General features: G+C 35.6%; 1 protein-coding gene across 1 annotated transcript; it reads left to right on the forward strand.

The window, feature by feature from the left end:
• The first annotated feature begins 12 nt into the window (after positions 1–12).
• pld3 (phospholipase D family, member 3) lies at positions 13–13046 on the forward strand. Its single transcript, XM_051870432.1, has 12 exons — positions 13–225; positions 1465–1534; positions 1726–1776; positions 4018–4178; positions 4384–4564; positions 6504–6621; positions 7182–7309; positions 8031–8228; positions 8440–8579; positions 9919–10081; positions 10683–10782; positions 12072–13046. The coding sequence occupies exons 2-12, from the start codon at positions 1508–1510 to the stop codon at positions 12257–12259; spliced, it is 1455 nt and encodes a 484-aa protein (XP_051726392.1). The 5' UTR covers positions 13–225; positions 1465–1507; the 3' UTR covers positions 12260–13046.
• Positions 13047–15802: the final 2756 nt, after the last annotated feature.

Consider the following 15802-nt stretch of genomic DNA (forward strand, 5'->3'; position numbering starts at 1 on the left):
TTAAAATATGATCACGTGACACTTACGAACCCAATACAGTGAACTCGCTAGGAAGGCAACAGTGTACTCTGAAAACAGTGAAAGCAGCTCATTGTTTACGCCGCTTGCTCCTCGTTATTTTCAACAGAGAGCACTTGTTTTCCTCTGTAAATAGAGCTCCTTGATAGCAGAAATACCGCTGCGCCTCAGACGGGATGGTTTGCTTTGTGAGCTGTTAGATCTCAGGTATGTCCTTCATTTCATATCCTTTTCCTATTCAGGTTCAGCTGTGTTGACATAGGTTATGTATGCACATTCAATCTACTAATGTTTCCTTTACTAGATGTACAGTACACTTACGGAAGCAAAAATAGACCATGGCTGTGTCTTAAACCTTAGAGAGGTGCCTATCTAGGCGGCATTTTCTAGACGGCCCAAACTGAGCACAAAAATGCGATTTGGTGCAGATGTTGTTTAATTATATGGCCAAAAAGTAAGAAGAAATGCTGAAATCTTATCATGTAAATTAGTGAGATCTGTATAACAGTATACTGCCATAAAGAGCATCATAAATATCAGTAAGATGATTTTTAAATGCTTAGTTTTATGATAAGCTCTGTAGTTTTTATTTTGGGAGCAAAACATATAATGTTGATCATATTAATGTATGGATAATCAAGTTGCTGCAGTCTAGTAAATCTGGATGAAAATACAAAAAGTATTCTTAAGTTTGCTTTATAATAATCATTAAAGTTTTCACAGCAAAACCACGAGCTGAAGGGGGACGGTTTTTCAATTATACTAAAAGTCCCTTTACTTGCTAAAAAAGTATAAACTATCAGTCAGAAGACTGAAGGTGTGTAGAAAATGGTGTACAACCAGTTTTTCAGCAAAGTTTTAATCATGTTGAGGCTTTCAAATTTCATGCATACAGTAGGCTTTATAGGGTTAACCATTAAAACGGACTGTGAAAATTGATTAGACTTAATGAAGCAGTTCAAAAAATAATATATGAGTGTGTTAAATGAAACTATGGTTATGTTTGCTTGCATTTCCGCCTGTCAACAAGATTACTCAAACTACAACAGAAAGCACCACATTTAGATCACGTTACTATCAGGAACCGTAGTCACGTGACCCTGTGCTCATGACTCTCATAACCTGCACAGCATTTCTTCATTTTCTCTACATCTTCAAAAACACTTCCACTTTTAAGTCAGATGATATCCCAGAGTTCCAGCTGCGTGTGAAAGATTTGCCAAGCTCATCAAGACTGCTCGTGGGTCAGTCACCTGCCTGTCTGTAGCCACTAATGCTGACATCTGGCTCTTTCTGTATAATGAATTGGCAAAAGGCCTGTGTCTATAGAAATGCTGGGCACATGAGAGAACAGTGAATGGCGGCATACACAGACGTGCACAAACACGAACACAACCCAGTCGTGAACACAGATTCTGTCTGACTGACTCATCTTGTATTTTTTAGGATTTGTATTTCCTCCTAATGTGCTGGTGAACCTGTAGACGCAATGAAGTCAGATACACCATACGAAAAGGTGATTATACGTTCCATGATTACTTATTTCTTCATTGAAATGATATAAAATTGATTGTGATTCTTTCACAATCCTTAAATTCACTTATTGTTTAAGTGTTATCTGTTGGTTGTAATTTACAAATTTATGTGCAAACTTAAGACAGTTTGTTTGATTAACTATAATTCCTTTGTTTTCACGTTTTGCTCCAGATTGTTGATGTGGAGCTAAGCAGAGGAGAAGGGCATGTTGGCTCACAAAAGGTATCAAACTAATCAATCTATCCTGATGGGTCACTCAAACTAAAGTTTTTGTTTTAAATGCTACAAGTGAAGGTGGGCATCACAGCATTAAATATGAAAAATCTGTAAGATTTGCAAAATTTGCTGTTTATTAGTGTTTTTACACATCAGCTTTAAGTGAGATTTAGATGATGGCAAAGGTAATCTACATGTAAAAGTAAGAAATGATCATGCACAATTAACCCTAAAGGCCTGTTCACTCCAAGAACGATAACTATAACGATCAAGATTCTAGTTCTAAAAATGTCCACACCACAAGTATAGCGATTACAGCAGAGAGGAACGATATTGTTGGAATGACTTTCAGTATGATCATTTTTTTCCAGCTGATGAATAATAAACACATTGACAGCCAATCAGAATCCATCCTATTTTAAGGAGCTCGAGCATTTAAAGAGACAGACAACAAAACTGCAGTGTATGGACGCTTCTGCCACTGAATAAAAATAAAAAAGATAATTGCAACTTTTTATCTGACAATTCTGACTTTTTTTTTCTCGCAATTGTGAGTTTACATCTCACGCTTTTGACTTTTTTTCTCAGAATTGAGTTTACATCGCAATTCTGATGTTCATCCAATTGCGAGTTATAAAGTCAAAATTGCAAGATATAAACTCATATTTGCGAGTTAAAAAGTCAGAATTGTGAGATATATATATACTTGCAATTCTGAGAAAAAAAGTCATAATTGTGAGAAAAAAGTCAGAATTGCGAGTTTATATCACGAAATTCTGACTATAACACGCAATTGCGACTATATCACGAAATTCTGACTTTATAACTTGCAATTGCAACTTTATATCACGCAATTGTGTGATTAAAAAGTCGCAATTATCCGCTATTTTTTTTTATTCCGTGGCGGAAACAAGCTTCCATTGTAGTGCGCGCTTAGAATAAACAACGTTATAGATATTATAGATTATAATTATATAATTATAAACTATAATATAATTATATTATAGTTTACGTTCTTGGTGTGAGCAGGCCTTAATAATAAGCTGTTCTGTCATTTGTGGCAGATTTCTTTTTTTTTTTCTTAAATAGAAAAATGGGTTTCTCCAATCTGAGTGGTTCAAAACTTGGTGGCTTTTTTTACATATACAATCTAAACAAACAAAAAAACTGGACTTCATTTCATGAATCTAAGTGGCCATAAAATAAAATTTTGGGTGTTCGTGGTCAAAATTGGCCAATAAAATAAATGGGAAAGACTCCAATGAAGAGCATTTTTTTTTTTCTAAAATGTGTTGAATAAATCAATATCAGAGAAATGAATGGGTGAGACTATAAAACATCCAGAATGCAAAAGATTCACACACACTTACACAGACAGACAGAGAGAGAAATGAATGGGAGTCTGTGACTGTAAGCATACTGAAAAATGTGAAATATTATGAACATTAAAATATTTTAAATATTAAAAATGATGTAAAAAAATAATGTATACAAAACTTATAATAATATTTTAATAGACAAATAATAGTTAGTTAATGTTTGAACAAAAATTCAGATGTATATTTTCTAAGCTTAGAATCTAGAATTCTTGCGCATTATAACATGATATTGACCTGATATGAAGTCATGTTATTTTTCCTCTTTCACCAGATGGCAGCTATCTGGCCCAAATGCATGATAAATTCTCATATTTTCTTTCTGTTTCAACTTACAGTGTAGATTTTTGCTTTTAAAAGTTCTAAAATGTTGCATATTATACTAATGATGGTGAAAAAGAGAAATGTATACATACATTTTATTGTAACTACTTAAGGGAAATTAGTTTTATATCATTTCATTTTCACAAAAACGACTGCAAAAGTTCGAAAAGCTTAGGAGGGCTAAATATCCATTGTCAGCTGATAAATGTCCAATATCGACTGATACTGATAAATTAAATCTATAATATTAGCCAGTAACAGATTTGTTACCCATATATTGTGTATAACTACTGTTAATTACATTGTACCTCATGTTTCACTCCATTGTTTTTTTCTTCTCACTTTGATGAAATAATTTCAGTTCAAATTGATATTACATGTCTGTTTATTTGGCAAGAATCTTTCTAATCAGCAGGAAAATGTACAAATGGCCATTATACAAATGAACCACTTTGGGGTCCTGTTTGTTTTGTAAATAATGGCAAGTTAACTGTACATTATCCCTCATATCTCTATTGTTTTGAACATATCCCATCTCTGTGTTTAGTATTACAGGTGTCTGATCATCCTCAGCTGTGTAACCACAGTCTTGTTGATACTCCTGTCACTTCAAACCCTGCTTGTTCCAATGGCAACATCCTCCTCCTCAAAATCATGTGGACAGCAGGAGCATCTTCTAATCAGAGAAACCTGTACTGATCCCTGCAGGTAGACGCCCACCAAGGGAGCTTTATTTATGCGCCGAACACATTTGATTTGTTGAACTGTCTCACATACCTTCATGTTTTTGAGTGTTTTAGTGGTCCACTGGTAAATGAGGTTAACCGTAGCACATGGTTTCACATCTGCACTTTTAATGAAGTCTGCCTTTGTGGCATTGTTACCCACTATATTTTACATGTGTCATCTACAGGATTGTTTTAGTGGAGAGTATTCCTGAAGACCTGGTGTTTAACTCCACTACCACTCATCAGTCCATATATGAGGCCTGGCTCAACCTTATATCTGGTGCTCAAACCAGTCTGGACATCGCCTCCTTCTATTGGACTCTTACCAATGAGGACACACACACACAAGAGGCCACAGCTAGTCAGGTTTGGATGTGAAGTTTGCTGAATTCTCACTGAATAATAGGCTTTGTTATTGACGTCTTAAAGGAATGAAAATTGTCCTATAATTTTCTCACCCTCAAGCCATCCTAGGTGTATATGACTATCTTCTTTCAGCCGAACACAATCAGAGTTATATTAAATAATATCCTGGCTCTTCCCAGCTTTGTAATGACACTGAATAGTGCCAAGTTTTTGAAGCTCCAAAAAGTGCATAAATCCATTAAATCCATTATAAAAGTAATCCATACGACTCCAGTGGGTTAATAAAGTCCTTCTGAAGTGAAGTGATGGGTTTTTGCAAGAAAAATATCCATATTTAAAACTTTATAAACTATAATCACTGGCTTCCGGCAACGGCCGTACATGCATTCACGAGAGAGTTGAGTTCTGTGTCATGACAAATCGGGTCCTCCCCAAACTGTCAGTTAATGATTATTCTAAGTATATACGAATGATATTAATATAAAATACGCATAGCTTACTATATAATGTGTACGAAAATACATTAGTGCATAATAAAACCAATTAAACGTAATTTCTTACACTTGATTAACTGTTAATAAATAAATAGCCTTATAATAATAATAATAGCCTATTAGGTGAATAATTGAACATCATTAATTTGTTTTATTTATAACTTAAATATTTGGACATTTAACACTTAATTTAACATCATTAAATTAAAGATGATTCAGAATATACGTAGGGTAAGTAGTGCAAATGTGTGTATAAACTAAGCTATCAGGCAAATCGCTTATCTGTATGCTATGCTAGTATATAAGCAAACTAATACAGACATAAATGGTCATTAAAACATAATTGAAACAGTGTTTATTATAACATGATTTTGTAGGAACTCTAATCAGTCACTAAAGAGTAATTTGTCACTACACCGGCCAGAAGAGTGACCTCTGAACCGACGTATGTGGGCATAGCTCCTCTTCTCTTATATTGAAATTCTCATACATTTTTCTTCAGAAGTTCTCGTTTTAGACTTCTAATTCGTGACCAACATTTTGTTTTGCTCTATCCTCTGTGCTTCTGCATTTGTCAATTCTCATCTGAGCTTACGCTATGTTCTACGTCAGGTCAGAGGTCACCCTTTTGCCGGAACTCAACTCTCTTGTGAACTTGCGTACGGCCGTTGCCGGATGCCAGTGAAATGACATTACAAAGCTAGGAAGAGCCAGGGTATTATTTAACATGCCTTCGATTGTGTTTGGCTGAAAGAATATAGTCATATACACCTAGGATGGCTTGAGGACAAGTAAATTATGGGATAATTTTCATTTTTGGGTGAACTATTCCTTTAAGGCCCTGATACACCAAGCCAAAGGTCGGTTGTTGGCCAATGTCAGGCTGTTGTTGAGCGTGGGCCTGGCCATTTTTTGTGGTGTGTTATGCACCATCAACACTAGTTGGACCCCGTCGGGGGTATTTTGGCCGATTGAGCATGTTGAATTGGCGTCGGTGAGAGAGAGAGAACTCTGACTGGCTGTTCAGCTTAGCGAACGAGAATAAAATCAAAAGTGATGAAAGCTAGCAAAGAAGTCATAATGGCGCAGACTTTAATTTTACCTGAGATTCCAATGCACAAATATTTTCATAACAACATGAGCGGCCTGGAATGAAGAAAGTGATCAAGTAAACAAGCACTGCTTTGTTTACGGTTTTTATTTCTGCAGTCCTAGTTTCTCTTTTTGAATGATGGATATAGACTATTGATACCTGCTGATTTAGACAGATATTTACTTACACGCAGGCGCAGGACACATGCTAGTTGACAGTAGACTGTAGTCCTTTTGGTGTTTTCAAGCGCGCTTTTTGGCTGAGGCGACAACAGTCAGCTTTCATTGCCACTAGTTGTTTTACGTTGTCTTGGTGTGTCACGGCCTTTACCCAAGTGATCTGTTGGTTTTAGGGTGAGCGGATTCTGCAGGAATTGGGGCAGGTCTCGGGGAAAGTGTCTGTCCGAATTGCAGTCGATAAACCATCAGAGACAAAACCTCTGGATGACATTAGTTTCCTGGTCAATTCTGGTAAGTCAGTGCAACATTGAGGTTTTTAAAAGATTAGTTCCTTCAGAATTAAAATTTCCTGATAATTTATTCACACCCATGTCATCCAAGATGTTTATGACTTTCTTTCTTCAGTCGAAAAGAAATTAAGGAAAACATTTCAGGATTTTTCTCCATATAGTGGACTTCACTGGGGTTCAACAGGTTGAAGGTCCAAATTGCAGTTTCAGTGCAGCTTCAGACCCTTATTCCTCGGCTTGGATTGTGTAGAGCCCTTTGAAGCTGCAATGAAACTGCAGTTTGGACCTTCACCCCGTTGGTAGCCGTTAAAGTCCACTATATAGAGAAAAATCCTGAAATGTTTTCTTCAAAAACCTTAATTTCTTTTCAACTGAAGAAAGACAGACACAAACATCTTGGATGACATGGAGGTGAGTAAATTATCAGGAAATTTTAATTCTGAAGTGAACTAATCCTTTAACAGCCATGCAAAAATAACATCAAATATATCAGCACAGAGGTGTAAACATTATGAGAAAACCTCAGAATGCTGTATGATGTAAATGTCTTGCTTTCCACAGGAGCTAATGTGCGGATGGTGAATATGCGAGAGCTGACGACAGGTGTTCTGCATACTAAATTCTGGATCGTGGATAAAAAGCATGTTTACATAGGGAGTGCAAATATGGACTGGAGGTCACTAACACAGGTCAGTCATATTTTTGGTCAGTTTTTCATGGATTACTGCCTATAACATGGTTTGATATCAGTGTTTGGGAATTTTTGCTTCCTCGCCTACTCATACATGCCACAGTAATACAGAAATAAGTTACACTACTGTTCAAAACCTTGGGATCAGTAAAATGTATATTTTTATTTGCATTAAATTGATCAAAAGTGACAGTCAAGACATTTATAATGTAACAAAAGATTTCTATTTCAAACAAATGCTGTCCTTTTGAGCTTTCCTTTAAAAAAAGAAAAAAAAAATTAAACAGCAACAAAACTGTTTTCAATATTAATATTAATAAATGTTTCTTGAGCATCTAATCAGCATATTAGAATGATTTCTGAAGGATCATGTGACACTGAAGACTGGAGTAATGATGCTGAAAATTCAGCTTTGATCACAGGATTAAAATACACTTTAAAATATATTCAAGTGGAAAACAGCTGTTTTAAACTGTAAAAAATATTTCACAAGATTACTGATTTTACTGTATTTTTTGATTAAATAAATGCGTCCTTGGACAGCAGAAGATGTCTTTTAAAATATAGATGTTTATTGTTTTTATACAGGAGGAGAGAGGTGCTAGTACTTTTTTAAGCAATAAGACTCACAACTTATAGAGATTGCACCAATACTCTACATATTTCGCATCTTCATGATCTTATATGTTGTGTATATTTTATATGTTTACTCTGCTCAGGTGAAGGAGTTGGGTGCAGTTGTGTATGACTGCAGCTGTCTTGCTGAGGACCTTGGGAAGATCTTCGAGGCTTATTGGTACCTGAATCAGACCACAACAGTTCCTGTACACTGGCCCAGCAAATTTTCCACCCTGTACAATAAAGACACACCGATGCAGCTGTCACTCAACGGGACCGATGCCAGTGTCTATCTATCAGTAAGAGAGAGCCGACACACTGTATAAATTCAGCTCAACCATGAAATGGATTGAAGCAAAAACAAAGATGAATGTAACTGTCATTGGAATTTTTGTGGCTTGTATTGTTCCTTGTTCTGGTGTTGTTTTCTCTGCTGGTTGCAGTTTTCTTGGCATTACTGGGTCAAGATAGAGGAAGTTAAAGGACCGTCTATTTTTCCCTGTCACACAGAGCTCTCCTCCTTCATTGTGCGCTGAGGGTCGGACTTCAGACCTGCAGTCTATCCTCAGTGTGATCGCTGATGCCCAGCAGTTTGTCTACATCGCTGTGATGAACTATCTTCCCACTATGGAGTTCTCCAGCCACAAGAGGTCTGTAATTATAGTCTTCACTTCCTCTTTATGTTTCATAACCAACCAGACTAAAAGCACCTATAGTCATCATGAAATGTGCATATCATATGATTTTTGAATCAGTAATTCTGGGATATATATCATGAGGGAGCTCAAAACTTCCTCCCCAGTCCAAAAAGGATTCTTGCATCTAAAAAAAAAAACGTATAAACTGCAACAGTGTTATTCTAGTATCATTGATATACCATCATAGTTTTTGTTAATATTTTGAATTAGATTTCTTTTTTTTCTTTTTTTTTTTTTCTTTTTAATTTTAGTTAGTCATTTTGTTGTATTTTTGTCATTTTATTACTTTTTGTTGTTGTTTGTTTAAATATGCCTATATAGTTTTTATTATGTTTTTGGTTTTAGTTTATTTTGTTTATTTTAGTACTTCAACTTAAACTAGGGTTATTATAACTGAAACTAAAACCATAAAAAGAGATATTTTCATTACTTGAAATAAAATAAAAACATTTTATTTCAGCTAGTTGCAAAAACAACATTCCCCATTTTCATTAAGATCATGTCATTTAGTATGGAAGCTTCTTTCTGCCACAGAATAAAACAATTTAAAAGATAATTGCAACTAAATGCAAGTTTATATCTTGCAAGTTTATATACCACATTTCTGACTTTATAACTTACAATTGAAATTTTATGTCATGCAATTCTGACTTTATAACTCGCAATTGCGAGTTTATATCACACAATTCTGATGTTAACTTGTAATTTTGAGAAAAAAAGTCAGAATTGTGAGATAAAAAGTCGCAGCTACCTTTATTTTTTATTCAATGGCAGAAATACGTTTAGTACATCAACTTCATGTATTAAAAAAACAAAACAAAACAAAAATAGAAATAAAATAAATAAAAAACATTATATAGACATTTAAAAACAAAAAAATATAAAATTGACAAAATTAATAAAAACTAACAGCATCTCAATGATACTAAAATCTCACTGACTTAAACTAAACGAAAAAATGAGAAATGTTGCTTTGGCCACTAGCTGTTTCTCAGTTAATGTTTATTTTATTTCAAGTAATGAAAATAGTTTTTTATGGTTTTAGCTTTAGTTTTAGTGATTGATAATAACTCTGCTGCAACAACACATTTTTTATGTTTAGTATCTTGGTTCTCCCAGACAGAGTGAAGCAAAAAGGACCCAGTAGTTCACTTAGAAGTCTTAAAGGAACAGTAGCGAAATGGTCTCAGTCTGCATGGAGTTGTCTGACCGTTGGACATTCCTAACTTTCAAAGTAAACCTCTGTAACGGCCATCAAATTTAACCCTGGCTCTCTCTGGTTTTTCCGCAGGTATTGGACGGATATTGATACCCAGCTGCGGCGCGTGGCTTATGAGCGCAAGGTTCATGTGCGTCTGTTGATCAGCTGTTGGGAAAGCACCAACCCAATCATGTTCCCTTTCCTCCGCTCACTCGCTTCCTTACAGGACAAGAACAAGCTGGATGTTCAAGTGGTGAGTGCCATCAGGGAGGCTCTTCAAGTGCTTGACAAGCTGTGTAGTCTGTATGTTACTTCAGAGGTCAGACCTTGTGTTGCATTGCATTTATGTTTGGGGTCAGGAAGATTTTGTAATGTTTTGAAAAGTCTCTTATGCTCACCAAGACTGCATTCAGTTAATTAAAAAATGTAGTAAAATATTTTTAATTTACAATGTAATTTATTCCTGTGATGAATTTTCATCATTACTTCAGTCTTTAGTGTCACATGATCCTTCAGAAATCATTCTAATATGATGATTTGCTGTTCAAGAAACATTTATCAATGTTGAAATCAGTCGTGCTGCTTCAAATTTTTCTGAAATTTTTCAGAATTCTTTGATGAATATGAAGTTCAAAAGAATCGCATTTCTTTATAATAGAATTTTTTTAAAACAATGTGAACTTCTTTGCTTGAGCTTGCGTTTCCTGTCTCCCACATTTGCATGCATATCAATGGAAGGTCAAAGGAATGAAAAGTATAGTGTGACCGCCTCTCTTAAACGTATTAATTTCTTTATAAAACACTAGTGTATGACTGCAATAAGCTAATACAAACTATTTTTTTTCCCCTCACAGAAAATTTTTACTGTGCCTTCAAACCCTCGACAGAAGAAAATTCCCTTTGCCAGAGTCAACCATAACAAGTACATGGTCACAGATAAGGTTGCTTATATAGGTACACCTCATTTTTCTCTTACTTTTTGTTTTTAAATTCTATAAAATTTGTAATTAATTTTCCTGTATGATCTGTAACTTTGCAACTTCTATTTGCATCAGAAAAAAGTTTTAGGTACAATGTACTTATTGTGTTCAAGTATTGCAAAACACTTTCGCTGCTATTGAGGTGAGATACGGGTACGGTTAGGGATAGGTTTGGTGGTATGGGTAGGTTTAAAGGAAAGTTAAAGGGGTGGTTGATTACGATTTCACTTTTTTAACTTTAGTTAGTGTGTAGTGTTGCTGTTTGAGCATAAACAACATCTGCAAAGTTACAACGCTCAATGTTCAATGCAAAGAGAGATATTTTCTTTTACAGAAATCGCTTTTTAAGGAACAAACGGCTGGTTGGGACTACAACGAGCCTCTTCTCGGGTTGGGGACATCACTAACCCTAAAATTTACATAAACCCCACCCCCGAGAACACGCAACAAAGGGGGTGAGGCCATTTTGGGCTGCTTTAGTGCAGAGGAAGAGTTGTTGTAGTAGAGTGTTGTTACCACAAACAGGGGTCAATTCAACACTGGATTTGCACAAAAGATTAACATGACGGCACATGCTAGTGGATGAGTTGAATCAACTCCACAGCAACTACATAAATTTATCCACTAACCATTCAGAAACGTCCAGTTTCATTCTGAAAGCTGTAACTTGTTCCTGAGTCTCTCCATCAGTGTCGACTCCGGTTTGAACAATGTAAGGCTGAACACCGTTACTGACAATCCTCATTTTGGCTGCGTGAGATTCTCCAGCTTTGTTGTTGTTGAGCAACCGAAGCACGAGCTGTTAAAGCTCCGCCCTCTTCTGGAAAGTGGGCCGGGAGCAGCAGCTCATTTGCATTTAAAGGGACACACACAAATATGGCATGTTTTTGCTCACACCCAAAGAGGGGCAAATTTGACAAGCTATAATAAATGATCTGTGGGGTATTTTGAGCTGAAACGTCACAGACACATTCTGGGGACACCAGAGACTATATTACATCTTGTAAAAGGGGCATTATAGGTCCCCTTTAAGGTGTAAGCAAGGGTAAACAGTGTAATTATGGATATAATTACAGCTGTAATTACATGCAGGTATTTTTTAAAATATAAGTACAATGTAAAAAAAAAATATGTACACAATAAGTGCATTGTATCAAATTATTAATTTAAATGTTAGTACACAGTAGTTAAAGATATTCAATATAAAGTGGGACTGAATATTTTCTAGTTGCTATACTGATATTCTGCCTCTATAATTTCCAGGTACCTCTAACTGGTCAGGTGACTACTTTGTGAACACAGCTGGCTCTGCTTTAGTGGTGAACCAGACTTCAGCTCAGTCCGAAAGCCCTACAGTCCAGGAGCAGTTACAGGCCGTGTTTGAGAGAGACTGGGACTCTCCGTACAGCACTGACATTAACCACAGAACCAACCGTAAAGTCATTTGCTAGTCAAGGCTGCGTCTGTGCTGTGGCCTTGACACTGCAGGAGGCGCTGTTGAGTGCTGTGTCAAACACTGCGAATGGCATTTGGAGTATGGTATTCAGGGCATGTACAGCATAGATTTATGCTCCATTTTTAGGCTCAAAAATTCCTGCTCCCCTGACCATCTTGCTATGAGCTATTTTTGCACTCCTATAAGTGCACTAAACAAGAGTTGGGAGTTAAAGACATTTTTTTGATAATAATTGTCACACTTCAAACCAGTTGCATATATTTTGCACAAAATGTCTTTTAAATGATATGCAATACCTCTTAACAGAAATGTCTTCCTGTTGATTGATCATATTTAGCGTGTTAAATCTATAGTGTCTCAGGAAGAATCGTTTTACCATTGTTTGAAAATATCGTTCATAGCTGCTTTCTCTTTCTAAAGTGATTTCATAATTGCTGTGTGCTGTCCTATACAGCTTAAGTAGACTTAATTCAAAAAATCTTAATTTTTTTTTTTTTTTAGGTCTTAAATCTGGAAGTGAAAATGCCACAGTGTTTATGTAGTTACAGCTCATAAATATAAAGAGGAATAGTGAGCAATAATGAGGGATGTGTGAGCGTCTTTTTAAGTTTTATAACCTTTTTTGTTTTTGAAAATGCACACACTTTTTTTTTGCTGTTAATCTGCAGACTTTTTTTTTTTTTTCAGATTCAGTTCATTTTACATTTAAGATCTTTTTGTCTTTGAGGGTAATGTTTTAAGTTGTAAACCGATTTTAAATAAACAAAAACTTGACAATGCAACTTCTAGTCATTTAACATTGTTCAAATGTGGAATTTGATTAATTTTGCAATATTCTTGTATTAGCATATGGCCTCAAGGACTTGTATGATTATTTTTTCTGATGCTGAAAATAATTATAAATGCCAAGAAATAGTCGAATCATACACCACCTTGTTAATTTTCTCTACAGAACGAAGAAACCCATTGTAGTCCCATTTGCAATGTAAAATGTACATGGTATATTCATTATTCTGATTGCTGTGACTTATGACAAATGTAGTGCCATTTCATATTTTGACAATTATATTTAAACTGTATTGGAGTGATCATGTGCTTGCACTATCCACTCCGCCTCCGTTCTATTCAGTTCTGTTTCTTTTTTACATGCTCGTTTTGTACTGAAACTTAGGCACTATTTATTTGCCAAGACAACTAGATCCTATTTTTAAAATTGGCAGCATTCCCATAAATGGACATTTCGCGTGGACACTGTCCGTGTTCTGTGCGTTACTTTCTACCACACGTATTACAGCAGATTGCCACAGCTCCTTGTATACGATTGGCTAATATGAGTTAAGTGTAGTTTGCGATTGGACCGTTAAGATGTCGTTCATAGAGCCTTGCCAATCATAGCAAAGAGTAATGAATCAAGGGCGGGACTTGTCAGAATACCGTTGGAAAACTGATTGTCTGTGGAGGTGGAGCGCAACAAGGAGCTGAAGATGGCGGTGAGTGTTCTCTGAATATACAATAAGAGATCATTTATATAAGCGTGTTTTTTTTTTTTTATCCCAGAACTGGGTATCAACGTCTCCAAGTTCATTCATAATTGACTATCATATGTCCAGCCCGGCCGGTTTGACCGAGAAACTGTAAAGTTTGAATTATTTTAAAGAAATGCAAACTTAAAACATGGAAAATAATGTAAATTACACAATGGTTCACACATCTATATAATATGTGATATACTATATGAGTATGGCTCATATCATTTAATATGAGAGCAGTATGTGGGTGTTGTTCATTATTTCAGGGTTTTTTCATCCACTCTCAATGAAAATTGAATGTAAAGTCGCGTTTGTTCTGACCATACGGAAAGTGAGATAATTAAATCATTATTACACTGACTATTATTACCATTATTAGTCACACTGACGCTGAAGTGAACGCATGGATTTTGTCCGTTAGACACTTGTTGGTTTTCGCTCTAACATTGTTTCTCAGTATAATAAATACAACACGCATAATTCATTTTGTGTATTTTTATCGCCAGTATGTTGTTATAACGCTAAATAGTTCTGCCTCTTTTACTAATGTTTAAAAAATACAGTTCATTCGAGATTACAAATCTTCTTTTGTCTGGCATACAACTTTACACAAGAGGGCAGTATATAATCCACAAATCTGGCTCCTTCAGTCCTGTTATAAATAGTTTAATCAGCATGAAATCAAAATGGACAATTCTTGTTTTTTATTGAATATTGCAGTGTTTATTATCAATCTGTACATAATCACAATTCATGTCTCCTCGAAACAACTTAGGAAGTTAAATTTCCCCTCCCTCTTGCAGACATCTCTTTTCTGATGATGTGTTTACTGGCGCTAGGGCGGGGCAACCTGTCACTCAAGTGAGATCGACCAATAGCAAACCACAACAATCCAATCAATTCCCAATACACAAAATCAAGTCCAGCCCTAATTTTTTTTTTCTCATTCAAGTCGTTTTTTTTTTTTTTTTTTTTTTCCAAATATACATATACAAAGAAATAATTATTGCAACTTCCATTTCATGCTGACTTAAAGGGTTCTGATTACTTAGTTTCCATTAAAGGTGCAATATGTAAGAATTTTGCAGTAAAATATCAACAAAAAAAAAACCACTAGGCCAGTGTTATATATTTTGTTCACTTGACTACTTACAATATCCCAAATGTTTGCAACTATTTGTAAATCGTGAGAAAATTGCAATTTTAACCAAGGCTCCGTGTGAGGACGTGTGAGGAGTTGCCTGTCAATTGCGTCATACCCGCGTTTTATTTTGTAGAAACCATGGTAAAACAGGGAAACAATAAAGACACTTTAATATTTACATGTTTTAATAGACAAGGGAACAACTGTTTTGATATTTATAGACAGAAAACTAATTGTTGTTATATAGCTCAACACGTTTAGTCTTATTGTTTAAATCTAATTTTCTTGATTTTTTGCGAGTACCATGCTTTACCATGCCTCAGAGAAAAACACTATTTTGTGAAGTAGCTAACATAGCATAATCAGATGCAGCTTTATTTTTAGTAACAGTAATACAGCATTTTCTCCATCATACGTTTTAAAATTAATTGCATGCCATTTATCAACACAAGCCATCCAGCATTTAATATGATATTCTAAAATCGATCTAGTTTACTTCAGTGTGCAACAAGTGTTTGCCGAGCGAACGCACAGAGTAACGTTATAACATTTCAACACACTCAAATGTATCTAATATGATAAACAGAGCTGTGTTACCTCATACTCATGCCCGGAAAAGCGGAAGCGGCGGCGGCGACTGTTGCATAATAAAAATTCTGCTGCTCACGGCGTGTTGCGCAATCGCTCCAGCGGCCTCGTTCAGCTCCCACAACACTCGGTCCTGCTCTGCTTCATACTACAGTAACGTTAATAATCGTATCCATGAACATGATTTTTTCCCGAGTCCTATTCCAATTCTTTTCCACCGGCTGTGAGGTTAAGACCACATGTTCCAAGATTCTGTGCTCAAACTTAGCGTCATCAA

This window comes from Ctenopharyngodon idella, chromosome 18, assembly GCF_019924925.1.
Source record: "Ctenopharyngodon idella isolate HZGC_01 chromosome 18, HZGC01, whole genome shotgun sequence".
Classification (NCBI taxonomy): Eukaryota; Metazoa; Chordata; class Actinopteri; order Cypriniformes; family Xenocyprididae; genus Ctenopharyngodon; species Ctenopharyngodon idella.